The sequence below is a fragment of the Cryptomeria japonica genome, chromosome 10 (genome assembly GCF_030272615.1).
Source record: "Cryptomeria japonica chromosome 10, Sugi_1.0, whole genome shotgun sequence".
In the NCBI taxonomy this organism is placed as follows: domain Eukaryota; kingdom Viridiplantae; phylum Streptophyta; class Pinopsida; order Cupressales; family Cupressaceae; genus Cryptomeria; species Cryptomeria japonica.
This window is the reverse complement of record NC_081414.1, coordinates 213,257,698-213,280,069: the sequence shown is the minus strand read 5'-3', so window position 1 is coordinate 213,280,069 and position 22,372 is coordinate 213,257,698. Positions and strand designations below refer to the sequence as shown.

Here is a 22,372-nt window from a genome sequence, read left to right as displayed (position 1 = left end):
CAACACCAGGGCCAATATCAGAATCAAGGATATCAAAGACCCGCAAGGACATGGAACACCCGTCCCAACAACGGAGGAGTGCCTACTCCGCTCGACAATCCGCCAGCATCGGAAAACAGGCCAACGGATACGGTATTTTTGGCAGAGGCAGCACTTTCTAACTGGTGCAGGTTACACAACACTAATCGGCACTCAGAGTTACAATGCGACGAATTTCAGGTTGCTGCCAGCATATTCCAACGAGAGGTGGAAAACACAATGCCTCAACCAGTGCTCCCTCCCTCTGGATTTGAAATAGTGCCGTCACCAAGGTACGACACTGCACTTGTTCTAAAAACCTACATTCCCCCATTTTTCTTCCCCAATCAGGATGAAAACGAGGTGGCTGACCCGAATCAGCCCGTCGATGTGAATGCATTTCAGCAGTACCAGCGCGCAAATCGGGGGTATTATAACAATAACAACCAGAACAGCAACAGCAGCCCCTACACCACTTCCACACCTCCCAAAGACATCCAGGTCCCTCCAGATCAGAATGCTAGTAATAACCCAAGTTATCCAAAGGCATCGCAACAGTACGCGAGCCAAGGGCAGCCCCAGAAAACCCCACCCCAGACAAGGATGCTCATTCCGCAGAACCAGCCAATTACTGTCACAAATCCAGGCTCTAGTGATAGGTCATCCAGCAACATAGAAATTGCTAAGCTTGGCCAGTTGGTGGCAGATGAGTTCAAAAAAATGAAAGTCAACTTACCCTTTTTTGAACTAATGAAAGTCTCCGAAGTCAGGGACATGGTCTTGAATAGTCTTAAGGAACCCACACCTACTCAGTCCAAAGGGATGAACGATCACCCTGGACAAAGGATAGTACAAGGACAACCCCAGAAGATCAGTGGTGAGGCGAGAGGACCAACAACTCCCAGGGATGCGACAGTGAATTATTCTGCACCACCTGAGTTCCAAAATGATCCACCTATGGAGGCCGGCTTTGGAGCACGTGCACGGGGAAGGACTCAGGATATCTCAATCATGAACAATGATACCATACCATCAGAGCCTACAATAAGCTTGTTCACCGAAAAGCTAGAACCCCCCCCTTTTTTATTAACTCTCCGAATCTTTGGTAAGAACTTGCACAATTGCCTCATTGACTCGGGAGCTTCAGCAAATGTTATGCCCTTGTCAGTATGCAGTGCTTTAGGCTTGACCCCCACCAAGACTAACCGAAAGGTTACCCAGTTGGACAAATCTGAAGTAACTGTAGTGGGCGAGCTAAACAACATACACATGCAACTAACAGCTGATCCACGTATTCAGATGTACATCGACATTCAAGTGGTGGACATCCCAGGGGCCTATGGCATGTTACTCAGCCGAGATTGGACCCGCGTCCTCAACGGCTGGCTGCATTCTAGTTTCACTCACATGTGGCTACCATGGAGAGGGGTAGCAAATCAGATCCGGATCGAGTCCGAACCTCGGCTCAAGCTGATGATTACGGAATATAATCAGGCTAATGAAACCCTATTCTTAGAATCAGACCTGGGCACATATAGGGCAGACGTCGGGTCAATGAACGAAGTCCTATTGGTACAATGCTCAAACCCAGTCCAAAATTTCGGACAGATTGCGGAGAGTTATGATAAGGAGGCCCCATCGCCAGAAGAAGGGGAGTTATTTAGCAGCCTCAGGGAATTCTTCTGTAAATGTGAAAGACCAGCGTCCCAGCTCAACTATCAAGATTCTATTGCAAATCTGCTCCTAACCGGTTGGTGCAGAGTTCACAATGCTGCCCATTCAGAAACAACTTGTTCACTATGCAGGTCAGCGTTGAGTCAGGCATGCAAGAGGCATTCAGAGGTGCTACAAACTCATACTCTCAGACCGGAGGCCACCACACCCCCTGAGCGGCAAAAGTATGGAATTACAGGTTCGGCAACCGCGACCAGCAAGGTTACCAGCCCAAATCAAACTTGGACCTTAAGGTTCGATGGCTCTAAATCCAAGAGAGGGGCTGGAGCAGGGGTAGAACTGATAAGCCCCACTGGTGAAACCTATTTAGCTTCCTACAGACTACAGTTTCACTGCACCAACAATATAGCAGAATATGAGTCTTTAATTCACGGTTTGCTATTAGCCACTAAAAAGGGAGCCCAGATCCTGCATTGTTTCGGGGATTCCGAAGTAGTAGTCAGGCAAGTTCGAAGACAATACACTTGCCACGACAAGAGACTCAGCCTTTACCGTAATCGCGTGTGGGACATAATGGAAAGCTTCAATGCTTTTAACATCAAAACCATATTCAGGTCACAAAACCAGGTCGCTGATTCGTTGGCCCAGGCCGCAAGCACGCTTGAGCCACTATCAATGCAAAGTTTGAAGAAATTTACAGTAGAGTTAGCCTCAGTTCCATCAGTCCCAGACAACATTACCAATTTTCAGGTGTTTAATGATGACAAACACATCATCGACTTCATTACAAGCTCAGATGTATTTGCAACTCAGATCATAGATGAGGAAGAACCCCAAGAAGCCGAGATTGACATAGAGGGGGTCTTAAATCTCAGAACAAATACGATTCCCAAAGGTATGGTGCAGTTAGAACGAATTTTCGACTGGGACCAGCTTAAGTCTCGCAAAGAGGGCACTGCAGAAGGAGGCGCCTGTGATAAAATCAACATCGGCACGCAAGGAAATCAAAAGAACGTGCTGATTGGCAAAGTGTGTACGCCCCAAGAAAGAGACGGAATCCTCAAAAATATGAGGGAATTCCCAGATATCATCGCTTGGGGGTATGAGGATCTCAAAACCTATGATACATCTGTAATAACTCATACCATACCCCTCAAGCCAGATTCAAAACCTTTCAGGCAAAGACAGCGTCCAGTGAATGCCCTCCTCGAACCATTAATATATCAAGAGGTAAAGAAGTTGCTGGCTGCTCGCATCGTCTTTCCAGTACGACATTCTACCTGGGTCGCTAATCTAGTCCCAGTAAGAAAGAAGAGCGGGGAAATCAGACTGTGTGTCGATTTCCGTAATCTAAACAGAGCATCAGAAAAGGATAACTACCCGCTGCCCTCCCTTGATGAAGTCCTGCAAACAGTCAACGGATCCCAGATGATGTCCTTCTTGGACGGTTACTCTGGGTACAACCAAGTAATGGTCGAATACGAGGACCGACTTAAGACTGCGTTTACCACTAAGTGGGGGATATTTGCTTATCGGAGAATGCCCTTTGGTTTGATCAACGCAGGGGCTACATTTCAACGCGCCATGGACATTGCATTCAAAGACCTTGTAGGTCGCTGCATCATTGTCTATATGGACGACTTGACCGTTTTCTCCAAACAAAGGGCAGATCATGTGAATGATTTGCGAAAGGTTTTCCAACGCTGTCGTCGATTCGGGATATCCTTAAACCCAAGGAAATGTATGTTCGGAGTGACCGAAGGTAAGCTCCTCGGCCATGTTATCTCAGAAAAGGGCATAGCAATTGACCCTGATAGGATCAAGGCCATACTGCAAATCAACCTCCCTGCAAGTAAGAAGGAACTTAAGTCATATTTCGGAAAGATAAATTTTGTTCGGAAATTCATAACTGGGTTTGCTGAAATAGTTCGCCCTCTCAACGATATGTTGAAAAAGGACGCCAAGATAGAATGGACCCCAATAACCAAAAGGGCGTTCGAAGAGATCAAGCAAGCAATCGTCCAAGCGCCGGTTCTGGTAAGCCCTGACTACCTAAGGCCCTTTTACATTTATTCCTTCGCCTCCGAGCACACCTGTGCAGCAATCTTAACTCAGCGAAGGGAGGAAAAGGGTGAGCACCCGATAGCATTCATGAGTACTCCGTTGAAGGAGGCTGAACTAAGATACCCAAACATTGAAAAGCAGGCCTATGCGCTAGTCAAAGCCATCAGGAAGTTCCGGCATTATATACTTAGGAGTAAGATATATGCCATAGTACCAGATGTCGCAGTGAAGACATTATTGATGCAAAATGAGCTAAGCGAAAGGAGAGGCAAATGGGTGACCATCATTCAGGAATATGACGTTGAAATCCAGCCTATGAAGCTAGTGCGAGGTCAGGCCTTGACACAAACCCTCGCGTCTGAATGCTCAGGAATCGTACATCAACAGTATTTGATTGAACAGGTCTCCCCAGACAGTTGGTACGATGACATAATTTTCTACCTTCTTAATCAGAAATGCCCATCACACCTCAACCCAGTGCAGAAAAGGGCACTAAAGATGAAGAGTAGCCGTTTCATGCTGCAAGGTGCCGTCTTATACCGCAGGAATCATGAGGGCATTTACCTGAGGTGCGTAAATGAGGATGAAGCACGCCAGATTATAGAGCAGTTCCATACCAAGTTCGGAACCGGCCACGGATCAGGCCTAGCAACGGCTCACCAAATCCTCAGGGCAGGCTATTATTGGCCTTCCTTATTTCGAGACACCCACGAACATGTAAAGAAATGTCATGTGTGCCAAGTATCCGCAGCAAGGGAGCGTACCCCAGCTATGCCACTCCAACCAGTCATAGAGGTAAGACCATTTGGCCAATGGGCGCTCGACTTCATAGGTACAATCAACCCACCCTCCTCTGCGCAACACAGGTACATTCTAACCGCTTCCGATTATTGTACAAGGTGGTCTGAAGCTCAATCGTTGAAACAATGCAATGCTGATGCTGTTATTAAATTTTTAGAGGAGAATATTATTACACGTTTTTGCTGTCCTCATGCTCTAGTCTGTGATAATGGTTCTGCTTTCACGTCATTAAAATTTTCAAATTGGGCCTTCAATTACGGGATCACTTTAAAATTTTCATCTAATTACTATCCCCAAGGTAATGGTTTAGCGGAATCCACAAACAAAAACCTCCTGAGTGTGATTAAGAGACTCCTAGACAAGAACCCGAGAGATTGGCATACCCAACTCCGATTTGCCCTTTGGGCAGACCGTACCCGATGCAAGGCCGCCATTGGAACTTCTCCATACCACTTAGTATATGGTCTTGACCCCATCTTCCCGATACAATTGAGAATACCAACTTTGCAGTTCATGAGCAAATACCTAGGAATCGATAACGCTGCGGAAGCCAGGTTGTCCCAGCTGTTATACTTAGATGAAAAAAGAGACGACGCTATAAATAATTTTGCCAAACACCAAGAAGTAGTCAAGCGTTGGTTCGACAGACGGGCAAAAGTAAAGGCCTTTCGCATTTCCGATCTTGTTCTTTGTTGGGACAAAGCTCATGAAAGAAAGGGAGAGCACGACAAATTTGATAATCTGTGGCTCGGTCCTTTTCAAATTTCAGAAATTTTGGGAGAGAATGCATTCCGACTCAGGACCCTAACAGGCGAGAACGTTCCCTTGCCCGTGAATGGTCAATTCCTCAAGCATTATTTCCAGCCATAGGCTTCCCCAAGCCTTTTTCATTGTGAATAGCGGCTCCGTTTTCCTTCCTTGTCTTAGCTTAGTTTCTTGTTTTCCTGCTCCATTTTTGGGACCCCTGTCATTTTCTCGAAAGAGGCCTTCGCCATGTACAAACGCTGGTGCGACGCCAGATTACTGTTACCATCTGTTTTTGGAATCCAAGCTCGGGGAGACTTTTGATTAATGGAGCACCCCATGATCCGTCCGGTTAGATCTAGACGACCTTTCTCTACAAAATCTTGTCCTAGTCAAAACCTATCCACAATATCGCGATTACTGCACAGATACACATAAAAAAACTGCATACAATCAGTTGCTAATCAAAGGGACGCTATATCGATGAAAGGTCCGTGGCTACACTTCAGCGACCACTGTTATGCTCAATCCCGCGTAGGCTTCATTGCCTACTATTCCAAAAAAAAAAAAGAAAAAGAGAAAAGAAAAGAAAACTGATCAAGCGCTCTGAAATCAAGCGTTAAGCGTAAAATTGGCAAAAGGGAATGCAGGCATCTCTGCCGGTATAAAAAGAAAAAGGGATAAAACCTTCTTGCCGGAAACAGAGCAATCTCTGTGAGCTAACAGGCGATAACTCCGCCGGGGCTATAGACGCTTGCTGGCAGCGGGGCTCTATCCAGGTTGCTTTTGGAGTATTAGCCCGTTGGACATCTCGACACAGTGAAACATTGATGCCACAACTTTTTCTAGGCTGGAATGAACCCCATTTGCACACACTAGTTGATCCGACTTGCGTGTGATTTGATTTGACTATTCACATTATCTTATTTTGAAAGATTCTTCTCCTTCTCTCCTCTCGGTCGTGGTGGTTAACCAGAGATTCTAGGTTCGATCCGAACTTGCGTTCCCGAAATGACTGGGAGCATTTCTCCAGCAGAGTCGCCATTTGTTGTGCGTTGCACACGCCCCCTGTCGCCGACAGGGTCCCCCTTTCCAGTTTTGAGTTTTTTGATCGTCATCCCGAGAATTGAATCAGAGTTTCTCGTATCTCCTCGAGCGAGTTCGTGATCAGTCCGTAAGCTGATCAACGTTGGAGTAGTGAACCAATGAGCCCTTTTGACTGATCTGGCTTTCGGGCGTAAATACCGAGAGTTTGTTCCAAAATTTCAAAACTTAACATAATGCATCTCCTTTTCGGACCCCAGGTCCGAACTTGGCGAAAGTCAAGTTAAGGTAAAAAAACGTTATGCGCTCCTCTTTTTGGATTTAAGTGTCCGAAAGTGAAAATTCAAAATTTAAAAGCGTAAGGTGGAATTCCATTTTCGGACCCCAGGTCCGAAATGTCCAAAATCAAGTTAAAACGTAACGCTGCGCATCCATTTTCGGACCCCAGGTCCGAAATGTCCAAAATCAAGTTAAAACGTAACGCTGCGCATCCATTTTCGGACCCCAGGTCCGAAATGTCCAAAATCAAGTTAAAACGTAACGCTGCGCGTCCATTTCGGACCTTAGGTCCGAACTTCAACAAAGTGAAGTTTTAAAACATTGTGCAAACATCGCATTTCGGACCCTAAATGACAAAGTTAAAGTTTTTTTAAAAAAGCTACATAAACACCGTTTTCGGACCCTAAGCTCTGAAAAGGGCGAAATAAGTTTTAAAAAGCAAAAACGCACACCATACATACTTCGGACCCTAAGCTCTGAAAAGGGCGAAGTAAGTTTTAAAAAGCAAAAACGCACAACAAAACGCGCATTTCGGACCCCCGCGTCCGAACTTAAACCAAGGCAAAGTTGGGTTTTTTTTTAAACATAACAAAACGCGCATTTCGGACCCCCGCGTCCGAACTTAAACCAAGGCGAAGTTAAGTTTTAAAACATAGTGCGAACAACGCGCATTTCGGACCCCCGCGTCCGAACTTCAACAAAGGCAAATAAAGTTTTAAAAACATAGCGCAGCATCCATTTCGGACCCCCGCGTCCGAGCTCCAACAAGGCGAAGTTAAGTAAAAACATAGTGCAAACAACGTTTTCGGACCCTAAGCGTCCGAAATTCCAAGATGAACGTTTAAAAGCAAAACATAGTGCGATTATCGTCTCCAGACCCTAAGCCTCGAGCGCTGGCAAAGGCGAGGAAATTAACCCTGTGAGATCGCATTTCGGACCCCAGGTCCGAACCTCGGCGGGGATGGAAGCTGAAGGCGACACAATCATTTTCGAACCTTAGGTCCGAACACAAAACGAAGGCAAAGTTAAAAGCCAATGCGATCATCTCTCCCGACTTAAGCTCCAAGCTTTAATGCAGAAAGCGAAGTCCAAAAGCAAGCGAAACTTTAACGCAAAAGGCACAGTTTGTAACGCGGAGGCCAGGGCGAGCACACCCGCGAAGGTTAGATTCGAAAACCTCCAATTCGAAATTCGAAAGGAACTCTTAAATCCGAAAGCAAGGAGGTAAGACACCGCATCATCCTCCCATCAACCATTTAAAATTCAGGTTGTTAGACACAGAACCATGTGAAATTAATAAATCCTCTTTCATCTTCCAAACTGCGAAAATTTAAACAGGAAGGATAACCGTTGGGATTCAAATTTTGCAGGGTCATCCGCTCGCCCCGCACGACAAGGTCGGGTAATCACCCATCATTCGCTCCAATCAGGTAAGTACGCCTTATCGCGTACGGTCATTTAAAATGTGTGAATCAAATAGGCAAAATACGCAAAATTTGAAATGCTTAGAGTCTGCATCTCCGTCATTCGAACATCCAAAATTTAGGATTCATACCCGAGGTTTGACCGGAAACTGCATCTCTTTTCAAAATTCTCATGTTTTGCCTTTGTTAAAATTAATCAAAAAAAAAATAAAAAAATTCGAGAGTAAGAATGCTTAGTCATGAATCTTCAGGAATATGATGCTGTAGAAGTTAATCAGATTGTTAGCCCAGAGTGATATTTAAACTAATCTCGGTCTGTTGAAACACTTCTGTTATTATCTAACCCGCATCGTCATTCTCGAGTCACCTTGTAATCCGTGTCTGGCTGTGCAGGATAAATGCCTAAATCAGCGGCAGAATCATCAAAAACACCCGCTGCAGCAGAAACCTCACGAGCATCCAAATCAGACATCCCACGGAAAGTTGAAAGAATGAAGTATCAGTATCAGAGGGGAGGGTTAAGAGAGTCAAAGGTCCAGAGTATCTGGGACAACATTGGTGACACCGACCTTGGCCACATTGATATTCAGGATTTCAGGGATCGGGTCTTCTCACCCAATGCATATGGCAGGCCTAGGCAAATGCTGGAAAGTGGCATCGCCCAAGCAGCAGGTTTTCCTCCAGCAATCCAGAACTATGAATTAGTAGTGGAAGCTGCTCGGCATTACGAGCCAAAGTCCAGATTAGTGCTTCTGGAAGATATCACTATTGCCGACTTCTCCCCTGAGGCTATCGGCGATGCATTTGATATCCCCTTTCCAAATAATCCCATAGCTACAACAATGGACGAGGCACAGGGGGCGTATGATATGAACCCAGCTCGATGCAGGGCACTAATTAACGAAGAATGGTTCAAAGAAAAAAGGCCTTCAAGCACCAGGATTGTGAAAAAGACCCCCAGAAGTGACTTTCATAATGAACATGGCGATATGGTCACCTTACTTAGCCGAGTCATGGGACTCCCTAAGTCCAACTACTTTGAAGAATGGATGTTCTATTTTACAGAACAGGTCTTTGCCGGAAAGTCTAAGTTTGACTGGGCTCAGATCATAAGTGATAACATCCATGCTCAGCTGATTGAGCTTGAGACAAAGAAGTATTTCACCATGACCTCCTATTTGGTCTATATGTTCGCAAAGAACCAGCCACTGCCAGGATTAATAATGAAAGGTGAGATCGGGAATGGGCCTGGTCAGGTAAAGGTTTATGATTGCTACCCGCAGCTGCACTACCAGGATATAGCTCAAAGGGAAAAGAGCAGCCCGGCTTACGCGGTTGGACAGTACGAACGTGTCAACGACGCCTTCACAATGCGCCTAGTCAGGCTAATGCAGGGAGGGTTACACATAAGGCTCTCGGAGCAAGCTACCATTTTAGTGCAGAGGTATGGGGCCTGGTTTATTCAGTTCCCAAGATTCTCCTACATCCGAATTGCTGGCTTCGAAGGTGCCCCCCTTCGACTTCCGCGGTACCCAACCGATAAAGTAGTCCTCATGGAAGTGGCAAGGCAATCACGCCCTGCCGGCATATTATTACGAGAAAGCAAGCAGGCTGGATTCGCATTTCCAATGATCATAGGCAACCATGATGTCCAATTGAGAACTCCCACCCTAGCAGAAGAGTCCCTTGCAGAGCTAGCCTCTTATGGCCTACAGGAACATTTCCCAAGAAAATGTTTTGATCATGACAATTTGGCAAAGAGAGCTTACGGTAGGCGCTACAGAGCAAAGGAGTCAATTGAAGATTACTGGAAAAATTGCTCCGATGACTACGAAGTCAGGCGACGGGAATATTCTAGATTGAGTGTGTAGCAAATGCGACTCTTTGAGTACCGTCGGGTCCCGGATCAGCTCACAGACTCGGGGAATTGTCTCCAAGTCCGGGAATTCGAAGCAGTGAGGCATCTCTTGCCAGGCGTTGATTGGTCTCGAGACCCAATCACGGATTTCGAAGCAGTCATGGCAGCCCCGGCAAGATACACAGATCAATGGTTACAACACCAGATCGAGAGGCTAGTCCATGAAGGGGTCCAGTTTACTTACCATCTGATGGGCAATTTCGACTCTCAGTCTTCCGAAGATGAAAGGACATCAGCTGAAAAACCAGAGAAAAGGAAGAAAACTAAGGCTTGCAGAGGGACTCGGACGTCCAAGAGAACAAGGAGGGAGAAGATTCCCATAAGAAGGCCAGAGACCGCTTCATCTTCAGACCCCAGTTCGCCCGATGGTGCCATAGATTTGGATTGCATACCTGCTCCGCCTTCCCAGAGCGACATAGAGGCATTCCAAGCCAATGATCCTCCTGCTCCAGATATGCCGGACACCGAGCAAAAGGGCCCCAATTCGACCAAGCCGGGTGACCAGATAGAGGAAGGAGAAATCCCATCCACCCAGGGGATCGAAGTGCATGAACCTACCCAGCAGAGCCGCCATGAATTACTACTCCTCTATGCAGCCAAGGACGACTCAACTGTCGAAGGGGAACAAAGAACAGACGAGATCCATGAGCTCGAGGGAACCAAGGAGCCACCATCACAGGAAGATATCAGACAATTATTCAGTGAGATAGGGGAGAACTCAGATGCAAACAAAGAGCTTCCTCCTTCTTCCACCCCTCCGATGGCGGGACAGCTGTTAATTTGTGATCAGCCAGTTGAAAGTATGGGAGCACAAGGTGCTAACTTAACCCTATCCTCAACCCAGACGGTGCCTCAAGAGTGGCTGATCGCCAGAGCTCAGCGTAGGGCCGCCACCAAGGCGCCCATCGACCTTGAAGACATCTTCTCACGAATGGATCAAACAAAAGCAAAAGGGAAGAAGAAACCGAGAACATACTCTAAGATAACCAAGGATGGGCAAAGGAACCGCACTCTTCATATTGCTACCCCGCCCGTAAACAAGCTAGCAGATCAAATAACCCTTGCAGATTATAGCATTACGACTGTCCCCATCGGACGAGCTACAAAAGAGCAAGAAAAGGAGGAATTTAAGGACTCGGTGCAAAACATACTCAGACAGCTCGAGGAAATCACGGCTGAAAAGGACATGTATCGAGCCCGTGCTGAACAAGCCGAGGGATACATCGATAAGCTCCTACGGCCACTACACAACCCCTCTGAATCCCATATTCCCCCAATGGCATTGGCGCAGAGGACCACAACTGAATTTGAAGGAATCCGGGATACCGCAAAGGCCGTTAAGGAATGGGTGCAAGACATCAAGAAAAGGGGAGAACAGATCCTCAAAGAAGTAAAGGAAATGGCTCTCCATCGAGAGCTCACTCTCGTCAGGTTGTTGGAAGTAAAGAGAGAATCCCTTCACATGCATGAAGTAGCGGCCTCTACCCTTCCCCTCCTAAGAGCTCTTTTCTGGACACATACACAAATTCCCACACTGCCTGACATCTTGAGTCCCCATAGCATCAGTGTTCTCAAGGAATGGTATTGGACCGTCACCATGAAGAACGATGCCCAGGAAATTATTGACAAAGAAAATGACGCGTGTGAGGCGATTCTGGGGAACATGCAAGAACTAGGCAAGACCATCCTCCGATCAATGGTTTCGGGGTGGATAAATGACTTGTCCGACAGTGTAATCCGGCCGGATTGGGAGGGAAGATTGGGAGCAGATAAGGCTTCTTATTCCATTGAAGACTTAAGTTTTGCTGGTCAGTTCCATTCAGACATATTATGCTTCGAGCGTAATCGCTCCAGCTGGAAGGACGGTTTAAGGCACGTGGACCAGTATCTCGAAGGCATGCAATACAAAATTCGCCACCCTCCCATGCCCCCTTTTAATCCCCTCTTCCAATTATGCATCAAGTTTCAGGAATATGTCCGCGAGGAACGAGCAGCAGGTCGTGATTTATGGCGAGAATACCTGCATGGCGAAGACCAGTTTCTGCAAAAGGAATGTGAAACCAAAATAGAGAAAGCAGTTTCTCAAAAATGCTTTTTTCCCCCCAAGTCTTAAAAAGTGCACTTTTGTCCCAAAAGGGTGACAGTTGACTTTTGGTCAACATATTGTAAAGTTTTTTGTGCACCTCCCCTTTTTGGATTATTTCAAAGTTGTAATTATCCTTTGGTAGTTATTGCTCCTTTTGAGTAATTGTAGATATTTATCTCCCTATTTATGAGTGTGGGTCCCTCTTTTTGTAAGGATGAATCTGGGCCACTTGTTTAGATTAGATCTTGGCCATTCATCCATTTTTGGAAACCTATTTAAGGGGACTGGTTTTCCCTCATTCAAAAAGAAGTTCTTGAATTGTTGCGAAAGCTCTGAAGAAATTTTGCAGGAATTAATACAATGGATTGAAATTACCTTCAAATTTCCTTGTGAGTGCATGGTCTCCTTCTTCATTTAAATTAGAAAGCTTTTAATTATGTCTGTTCATTTTATACAGCAGTTCTTACCAAGCATCTGATAGAATCTCCACAGTCCATACCATTAGAGGATAGCTGATTGCTTTTTTTCCTTTCTGCATGGTTAATCTGGGCTATTTTATGATTCAGTTCGATTATCAAAAGTACACGTATCATGAATATAGAAGTTCTAATATTGTATTTGGTAATATGAAAATCTGGTTTCTCCTTTGAAGATTGCACTAAGTTTATGCAAACATTGTGTCTGAATGACTGATGATGCTTAACCTGGTTTCCTGGAGGTGTCTGTCTGCTTGGGTAAATCTGTTGTCCTAGTTAATATTTACTGTTCTCTCTCGCTACCCTTCCTTTCTTTCCTCCCAATTTTATCCTTTTTTAGAAATCCAGTCTTGCTAAGTCAGCTTCAAATAAATCAACATCACCTGAAAGAAAACCAAAAGAGGTCCCTGGGAATTCGCATATGAAATTACCAATCAAACGTAAGCCCCCTTGTGTTTCCAGCATAAACACATCAAGCCACTGAGAGATCCCGCAGTCAAGACCTGACAAAAGAAACCTTGAGGTAGTCTCCTTTGATCAAACTTAGAAAAACAGCATTAGAGACTTCCTTATCTCAAGAGAGAGTAGGATAATCAGTCGGCTATTCTATTCTGCGTTGGCCGTATGGAGTTTGCAGCAATGCGATTTCAGACACGTCAACACGACCAAACTTGTCAAGGGTGGAAGGTGAACTTACTATTTTTAGTAGGTTAGGGTTTGGCTGTCGAGATGGTACAAAGTTGCTAGGCTCGCCAAGATTTTTCTCTGGTTGCGAAGATAACGATTTTTGGAGTATTATTTCATGACTTACTATTTTTAGTAAGTAGCAGTTTGGGGTATTCTATTTTTGGCAGTCCTGGATTTGGTCCTGTCCCAACACAATTCAGTGATCCTCATTGTTTAGCCTAATCTGGATTCCGTTAATAATCAGTACTGGAACTATAAGCAATTTAATTAAATATTATTCCTTATCCTAAGGTTATTATTTAATTATTTTATCACTTATAGATGTTATGGGAAATTGTGCAAAATATAATATTTTTCCTAAGTCATGTCTGGGCGATTTATTTAGAGAATTAAAGGGAGACTTCATTCTTTATATTTTAAAGAATTTATAATGTCAAAAATCGTGGCCCCTCTCCTTGGCGTGATTTTGACTTGGGAAAGTCGGCGCCACTTTGGGTCCACCATGAAATGAAATGCAATTGGAATGAGGCGAAATTGGGAGGCAGTTTCATTTGAATTTCAGATTGGAAAATCTATATAAACAGAGGTTGGGCTCCTCATTTGGCATCCGTTATGCTGTCTAAATGACTCCAGACATTCTTCGAGGGTGAATACCTCCTAGATCCTTCCTTCCAGTTTCGAGTGTGAGACATCACTCCTAGCTGTGGTGCATAGTTGTGAGCTTCTTGGTGATTTTTGGGTGTGTTGGTGAAGTTTTGTGTGTGCTGCTGGTTTTTTGGTATTGCTGGTGTGTGCCGGCTGAAAGTGTATTTCACTCGTAGCTGCCTGTGTGTTGAATGCATCATTCTGGGTGAGGGCTCGTCGGAAGCATACCGGAGAGACGATAAGTCTCCTATATTGGCGTGGCATTTGGAGAACTCTCCAATTTTTAGTTGCACATAGAACTTTTCAGGAAAAATGCCATTTCCAGAATTGCATTGAGATGCATGCCTTGCTGTTGGTGCTCTTGATTTGCAGTTTCGAGGTATTGTTTTGTTTGCTTATGTCATATGCTTCATTTGCTTCTGATTTGGCATGATTCTATGGGGTTTTGAGTGAGTTACAAGCAATTTAGTGGGTTTCGGGATGGCTGGTTCTGCGTTTTCCTTGTATTTGATTTCAGAACAGCAAGTAGTATTATTGGTTAGAATGTGTTAGTGAATTCATAAGATATGTACTTCACTCTATCTCCTTTCACATTTCTATCATTGTAAGAATTGCTTCAGTAGTACTGACCAATTCATTCTATGTTGTATTTCCCGCTGAACAAGTGGAAGAGGATGGCTTAGCCACTGTATGTTTGTAATTCAGTTTTGTCCTCCCACTGAGCAAGTGGTTGAGTGATATTGTCCTCCCGCTGAGATATGTGGTTGAGTGATAGTTTCATTTAAAAGTCCTCCCGCTGCATAAGCGGTAGAGTGATTTGGTTCTATTATGCTTTGTTGCCTTGGCTGGTTTACCGCCAAGTTTGTGTTCTTCATCCCGCTGAAAAGTGGAAGGGGTCGGCTTGCTGCCTAGTTTTGTAATTGCATTGTAATTTCCAGCGGATTAGAAAGCTAACGAACCCCTTGTCACCGTATGCTCTCACCTTCCCACATTGGGCTCTTGGTGATCAAAAAGTGGAAGGGTTACCTTTCAGCAGCATTTGGTTTTCATTTCCTAACCATAACAAGTGTTGTGTTGAATGTAATTGTGGAAAAATTCAAAAAAAATAAGAGGGAATTTTACAGCAAGCAGTCATACGTGAAAATCTAGTTGCAAGTGGCAAAAAGAAATTCGTACGAGGCACAAAGAAATCCATACAAGGCACAAAGAAATCCGTATGGGTGGAGAGATGAACCGTATGAGATACTTGGAGGACCATACGAGGAGGGAAGTCGGTTATATGGGGAAGGAGACAAAAAGCCGCAATTGCAGATCGGACGTACAAAACCATCATTGTATGGATAAGGAAGGTGCATGTCGTACAAGGGGGAATACCAAGAGAAAATCAATGCAAGTAGCCCATATGACAATGTGAATTGCAGCCCATACGAAGGTGTCAAGTGGGAGACCAACTGAGAAAAACACATGGGGCAAATGAGTTTTGAAAACCCCAAAAAAATGGGAGATAGCCAAGGCAGTTACCATAATGACCGACAAGTTAATAAAGGCCAGACTTCTCACCCAACATCAATTTTGACAATCGTGACTAGAAGTAGCAATAAAACCAAGAAAGCTTGGCCTCACATCCAGATTGGTGATGATAGAATTATAGTTGGTACTCAATTGGAAGAGTCTAAGCGACATTGACTACCGTAGTTGGTGGCAGGAGATGGAGGAGAACCACAACCTCAAGATGGTTCTCAAGCATTCTGAGGTGGATAAGGCAATTTAGATGCCCTTCTTCAATGTGCGTAAGTTCAAGCCTATTTTAAAGGCATTGGTACTTTGCTATGATGGGCACACACAAAGTCCATTGTACCCTACAATGGACATGATGTTACTGTGTCCTTCTGGCCGACAAAATTTACAAGGGTATTCAAAATACCATCAAGAGGGGTCGAAGTTGCCAAGCCACCAAGCAAGATGACAATTGAGCAAAAGGATAACCTCCTCAAACGAATATTCTACAATGATTTGACACCAAAGGAGTGGGATAGCGTGTGGAAAAACAACAATAGTTAAGGGGCAAGAAAACATTTTTGGCAATGACGGAATGGAAATGCATTTTGGACGTAATAAGGAGTTGCCTCGCAAGAGAAAGTCAGGCCTCCGACACCGCCATCTAGATGATTTACTTGATGATCAGCCTAAGTAACGGAAAGGTTTACAACTAGGCAGTGCTTATTTCAATTGAATCAAAGAGTTTCTTTGCCTCCAGCATAAGGCCTTCTATATGTCTCGGCATGCCATCGACTTGTTCCTTGAAGTTGTCTGCACTCAAGTACCGGTAGACAAGTGGAGACACCTTCACCCTCTTAGCCGTGTGGACCCAGCTAATCCAACAATTTTCTACTAGACTCACTTGGACACGTTGACAAGTGGAGGTGAGAAGGCTCAACCAGCTAGGAAGAGGCAAAGGCAGGAGTTGGAGCACCAGCAGCAAGCATCGAAAAATGAGAGCAATAGTGTAGAAGAAGGGACCATCAAGGTGTCTGCTACCAGCAAGAGTGCCAAGGATGTATCTCTAGGTGCCACTGGAGGTTATGACGATGATGAAGTCAAAGAGGCAGTGGTTGTGGAGATGGTTAGTGGCGTAGCCGTTACACCAGTTGCAGCATCCATTTAGCCAATGTCAGAAGTTGTAGCGCCATCGGCAATCCTAGTGGCGATTGCAAAGACTCCCTTAGTGGTAGCGGCACTAGTGCCCATTTTGATAGAGTTAGTTTCAAGAGCAGCATTGGAGGTGTCAATTCCGTCAACACCTTTGCTAGTTCCACCAGCACCATTGTCAATGGCATTGTAAATGTCAATTCCACCCACACCTTTGCCAATTCCACCAACACCAATCCTGTCAATGTCGTTGCCATCACCAGTGGAATTAGTACCATTGGCGATTTTACCTATTACTTTGTGCCAATTGAGGGCACTAGCGAGCATGACCAGGGGATTGATACTTGGTTACAAGTTTTGGGGATTGTTGACTCGGTGCTTAGCACCTCCTTGGGGACTCATGTCATGGCTTAACTGCCTCTTGTGGGTCGGTTAAATCTAATGTGTGTATCGAGCATTGATAGTTCGAGCTTTTGACGCAATGGCAAACAATTCCAACAATTGGTAGTAGAGCCTTGGGTCACGAGTTCGAGTCTCCCTTCAATGGGTGCTAAAGGGAAGATTGTTGACTTGGTGGTCAACACCTCCTTGGGGACTCGTGACACGGCTTAACCGCCTCCCATGGGTTGGTTAAATTTGGCGTTTGTATTGAGCATTGGTAGTTCAAGCTTTTGGCACAACAACAAATGATTCCAACAGGGATTCCACTAGAGGTTCCACCAGTGGAGATGCCTGGATTGTTCTTAGAGACTGTTGGGGTGGCGAAGACAACACTTGCAGAAGGGGGCAGTTGCATGGGTAGTGAGGATGTACCAAGCCAAGAGCCAATTCCAGACCCACACCCAAGACCCCTGTCGGATCCACATCCACTACCAGATCCACTTCCAAGACCAGCACTGGAGCCTACCCAATCGTTGCCAATAGGAGAAGAGGAGCCATCATCTAGTGAGGTGGAGGAAATAATGTTGCATCTGAGTCAGCCTAACCCCCAAGACCCAGTTGGTATAGTTCAACGTTGCATCCGCCAACTAGAGGGTATGGCCACTTTTCTTGGTAGAGTGGGAGACATTGCTAGGGACTAGATATTGGCCATGACCCTCTCGTGGCACAAGATGGAAACACAGGCGATACGAACTGTGTGGATTCCTCAATGACCAACAATAGGTCGCCATGGTTGTGTACTCAGAGCACTCTATGGCATGGAACCGACCTTTACGTTATTGTTCCTTACCCACCATCGGCTAGTAGTCAGCCACTCAAGTTTTGACAAAACGGACGCAGGCCCTCCCCCAAGCGGAACACGCTCATTAAGTCCTCACTGAGCAAGCACAAAAAGCCACAGACCAATTAGCTCGAGAGCACTCTCGAGTTACCTCTCTTGAGAAGATCGTAGCAAGGCATGAGTAGGAGTTGGCTGAGAAGGATCGATAGATGGCAGAAAAGAACACACAATTGGCAGACAGAGATGAGTAGATCACTCACTTGACAACACAATTGGGGGAGAAAGATAGCGTTAGAGAAGATGAATAAGATATTGATGGAAGCAACATCTATGGTCAAGGCATCTCGTGAGTGGGAGTTGGTGACCAATCAATGCCTCTAGCGATTGCAACAACACCCTTAGCCATCCACCCTGTCCTCTTCTCTACTTCTAGGGACATCCTCTCATCTCTCCCAATAGTAGTTGCTTCAGTTTTGTTGTGTCTAGCCCCAATTTTTTTTTCCGTTGTATGGAAAATGACTTCTTTTTTTTTGGAGGGGGGTGGGGGGATGATGTAGTTGACAATTTTGCCATAGTAAATAAATAATGTTTTGATAAGTAATAATTGGCTATGTAATGACATTTGTTTCCGAGTAGTTGTTGGTAGTTGCTGATGATTGGTCATCTTAACCAACTGCCAAGTACTATATGTACTTCATGGTTGTCATGGAAACCATTATTATTGATTGCACACATTACATTCTGGAATAAAGGATGCATCTTTTTTGCCATATTCTTGTGTGTGTGTTCTTATGATATGTATTGTATGATGTGAATGTTATTTACTATTTACTCTGCGTGATATAAACTAGTTCCCTTTGGGAGTAAACAATATTCCAATTAAGCAATTGGAGAACTCTTTCCCCACTTATGTCTCACTAAGCTTTTGTGGGACCAAAAGCCTTGCTCAGAAGGAAGGTGTGATCCAAATGGATATGAAAAATGTATTAGAACAAGAAAAGTTGAACAGAATACTGAACTCAAGTGCAATGACGAGTGTTGGACTGTGTTGTAGAGATAGAAAACACAAGTAATTACCACGATTGCATAAGTGTCTGGACTATAGCATGATTGCAAGAGTCCATTGATACAACTTTTGGTGATGGTCAAAATTCTTCTTAGGCCCAGGAGAACTTCATTATCATTAGAAATCTATACAGAGCCATCTATGCAAGCATCAAAGGCATGTCCATAAGTTGGAGAATTATGAGAACTATTGAATGTTTCAGTTCTATTCATAATTGGGAGAAACAGTGTTTACTGCCTAATTCAATTTGCCTTGAATATAACCAAGTAAACAGAATAGAAGAATATCAATAACTATAAGGAATTCATACCAATAATTACATAAAGATATCTCAAATTAGTTCATTCATATGCACTTATACAACTACAATTCAAGGAATGCTCATAACATGTGGTCCCCCTTCACAAGTACAATAAGAGTATATAAACTAGCTGACGGTTGCCAAGAACTTCCATCCGTCAACAATTATCAAGAGTAAGTACCATAGAACCCATAAAAAGAAATTGATCTTGACAACTACAATATAAGTAAAATATAACTAATAGGAAGATTTCTCTAAACTAAAAATGGAAGAGATTTCCCACTTCTTGTAATACTCTCTTTCCAATTTCGTGAAGGTAGCAAGGCAAATTGCTACCACCAGAAGACTAGTTTTTCCTCCACCCCCAATAGTTTCAAGGATAAAAATCTGGGGGTTGTCAATTGTTCATTTATTTCTTTTTTGAAGACAATAAATCCTTTTCTAAGCTATGTTACTTGGGGATGCATTCTCAGCCAAAATAGGGTTGTTCCCATCCCTAAAACGTCCCGAGGATGCAGGGATGGGACTAGACAAGGCTTTTACATTTTGACAAAAAGAAAAGTTCGAATATTTGAAATTTTCTATATTTTAAATATAGAAAATACATTGCCCCTTTGTCTTTGCATAGTCTCTTTGTCATCGTGCATGACTTGTATGAATATTTGAAATTTTCTATATTTTAATAGCCATCCCCTAAAAAATGGCTCCCCCCTATTCCTATCCCCAAAACGCATCCCCCCATCTCCGCTCTATCTTGTTCCGAAACACAGGGCAAGTTTATAAGCTGTTTGAACTTTCATTTGCAATGATTTGTTTCTAAATTCTACAATAAGAGTTTATAGATCAATATGCATATGATTTTTTCAACCTAGCAAAAGGATTGCCACATATATCTAGGAAGCTAATGCAACTAGCAAGAGTAGGAAAATTGTCCAATCCAACTGTTAAGATTAACAGTTCCAAATGAAAAGCGACCTAATAATGTAGAAAATAGAGATGATAGAAATTTATATAAAACCAGAAATCTAGAAAGCTATGCAAACAAACACATAAGAGCTTCATTCAAGAGATTTACACAGTCTAGATTCAGCTCATAAAGAAGAATCACTTTCTCATATGATATTAACTACAGCAAGAAAAGGATTGTTAGTGCAGAAGTGCAATACACGAAATGAAAGAAACTTTTTTTCTATGTACTTTTGCTCTGCCTTGAATGGCTTCACCAGAGAATATGTCTTTTGACAATTGAATCTAAGATGTTATGTATCTAGTGTGATCATATGGCAGTCACCTACATAATTAAGGTATTAGCCTACATGGTATAGTATTATTATGAGCAGAGTTGGCTAAAGGTGTGGTAGCAGTTTCGCGATAAATATGATTCATAGTGAATTATCAAATGGGAAAGGAATCATGAACATTGCTCTATCAAAGTTACATTGCTTCTCTTCCTCATATTAGTTAGTATGGCGGCCCTTTATTATTAACTTATTTATAAATATTCACTGTGGATTACCAAGGTACATATCAAGAGACTTAAATATACCCTTCAGACTTGATCGTAATTAAAAATTATGATATATGATAAAATCCAAATAGACTAATACAATAAGCACAAAGTGAAGAACCAGTATCATACTAGAAATGCAAAGGACTCCTTTCCATTTAAAATAACTTCCATAGCTGCATGGTGATCATCAAAGACACTGTAAAATAACCTGTAAAACTCTTCCCTGCAGAAAAATGAAATGGAGACATTTAATTGTGTTTAATGTTCTAATTTATATTGATGCATGAGAAATTGAAATCTGTTACAATTATCTGAAAGGTGCATTGTGATTTCACTCCCTTTAAGCCACAAGTAATTCAAAGAAGCTTTTAAATTCAGTGACTGGCAGTATTAAATCAAATCTATAACATACTGTTCATCTTTTGCAGCTTCCTTGTCCATTTCATCAAATTTTTGTGTCAAGATTTCTGCAGCTTTAGGTGAAAGCCCATGAATGATGAGCGCTTCTAGTGTTCTAGGAAACTGGTTCTGTTTAAAGAAAACCAATAAATCAATCTCCATTTGCAGAATGGCTACTAAAATAGTATATAACTGAATCTAGATATTTTCATATTGTGCTGTCACATATATAAATTGGAATCCTCATGAATAATAATTTACACTGAATAATGAGTCCTAAGTATAGAAGTGAATTTGAAAGATGAGAAACTTGATATCTAACAATTGACTGCCAAAACTAAGCTTTCAACCTTTATATGGTGAATTAATTTGATTTTGAAAATGTTATACGATTAGGTTTGGGCTGGTTTGAGATTGGGTTAACCCAGTTGCTAGCAATCATCTTTTAACTGTAAACACCTTGACACCAGATAAATAACTTCTGCAACTAACTGAAGGAAATCTATGCGAATTCCAAACCTCCATGCCTCCAGTAAGATCCAAGTTTTTTTCTGCATCACTTGAGAAGTTATTAGGGCCATCCAACTCACCTGGGGATTCAAGATGATGTCCAGATTTTCCCAGACTAATTAAAGAACTTAGAATATGTCATGCTAGATTACTGATAATTGCAAGAGCAAACAAAATATCTAACTCAGAAATATCACCCTCTGGCAGTGCAAAATGTCTAATGTACCTCTCATTTACCATCTTGGCCTTCCTCAATGGAAAACAACATAATAGAAGTATTGGCAGAGATTGAACAACCTGACAGTACATTTTCAGCACTAACAGACTGTACTTGGAAACTGCAGATCTGCCTAAGGTTTCCTCCAATTTGATTGCATGCTCACACTTGATGACTGATCAATCAATTCTGACACAAGTACAACTTCAAATTGAACAATTCTACTTACATACTATAACGGTAAATCATCTGGATGCTTGAGCATAGAGAATCGCCCTGGAATGTTGGCTTTTCTTTTTTGAATCATATATATCCAGCTTTCTCTTTCACATTCTGCCTTACCACACTACTAGATGTATGGACATAATCCTAGTAGTCCACTTAGTTCCCATGGCTTCCTCCTCTCTCAAACCTCAAGTTTCAAAGAGATATATTTGTGAGAAAATCTATCTCCATCAAGAGAGGATTTTCATACATTTCTCCATGTTCTCACATAGAAAACTGTGGTCAAACCAACTTTTGCAGAAAAGAAGAATGGATGCTACTTAAAAATGGACCTTCCTTCCAATATCCATTTTCTAGTTGAGGAAATAAGCAATTGCCTTTGATACTATTGTGATGTTTTCACACATCACCCC

General features: G+C 43.2%; 1 protein-coding gene across 4 annotated transcripts in view; it reads right to left on the bottom strand.

The window, feature by feature from the left end:
- The window catches only part of LOC131037683 (lysine-specific demethylase JMJ31), a 159,848-nt gene that overhangs the window by 31,012 nt on the left and 106,464 nt on the right, over window positions 1-22,372 (bottom strand). For all 4 annotated transcript variants that reach the window (XR_009104282.2, XM_057969864.2, XM_057969866.2 and 1 more), the window contains exons 13-14: window positions 21,021-21,136; window positions 20,738-20,831 (exon numbers count right to left, since the gene is read on the bottom strand). Coding sequence is in view for 3 of the 4 variants with exons in the window: in XM_057969864.2 (XP_057825847.2) it covers window positions 20,738-20,831; window positions 21,021-21,136 (210 nt within the window). In the remaining variant the exon portion in view is untranslated. The remainder of the gene's footprint in view (window positions 1-20,737; window positions 20,832-21,020; window positions 21,137-22,372) is intronic.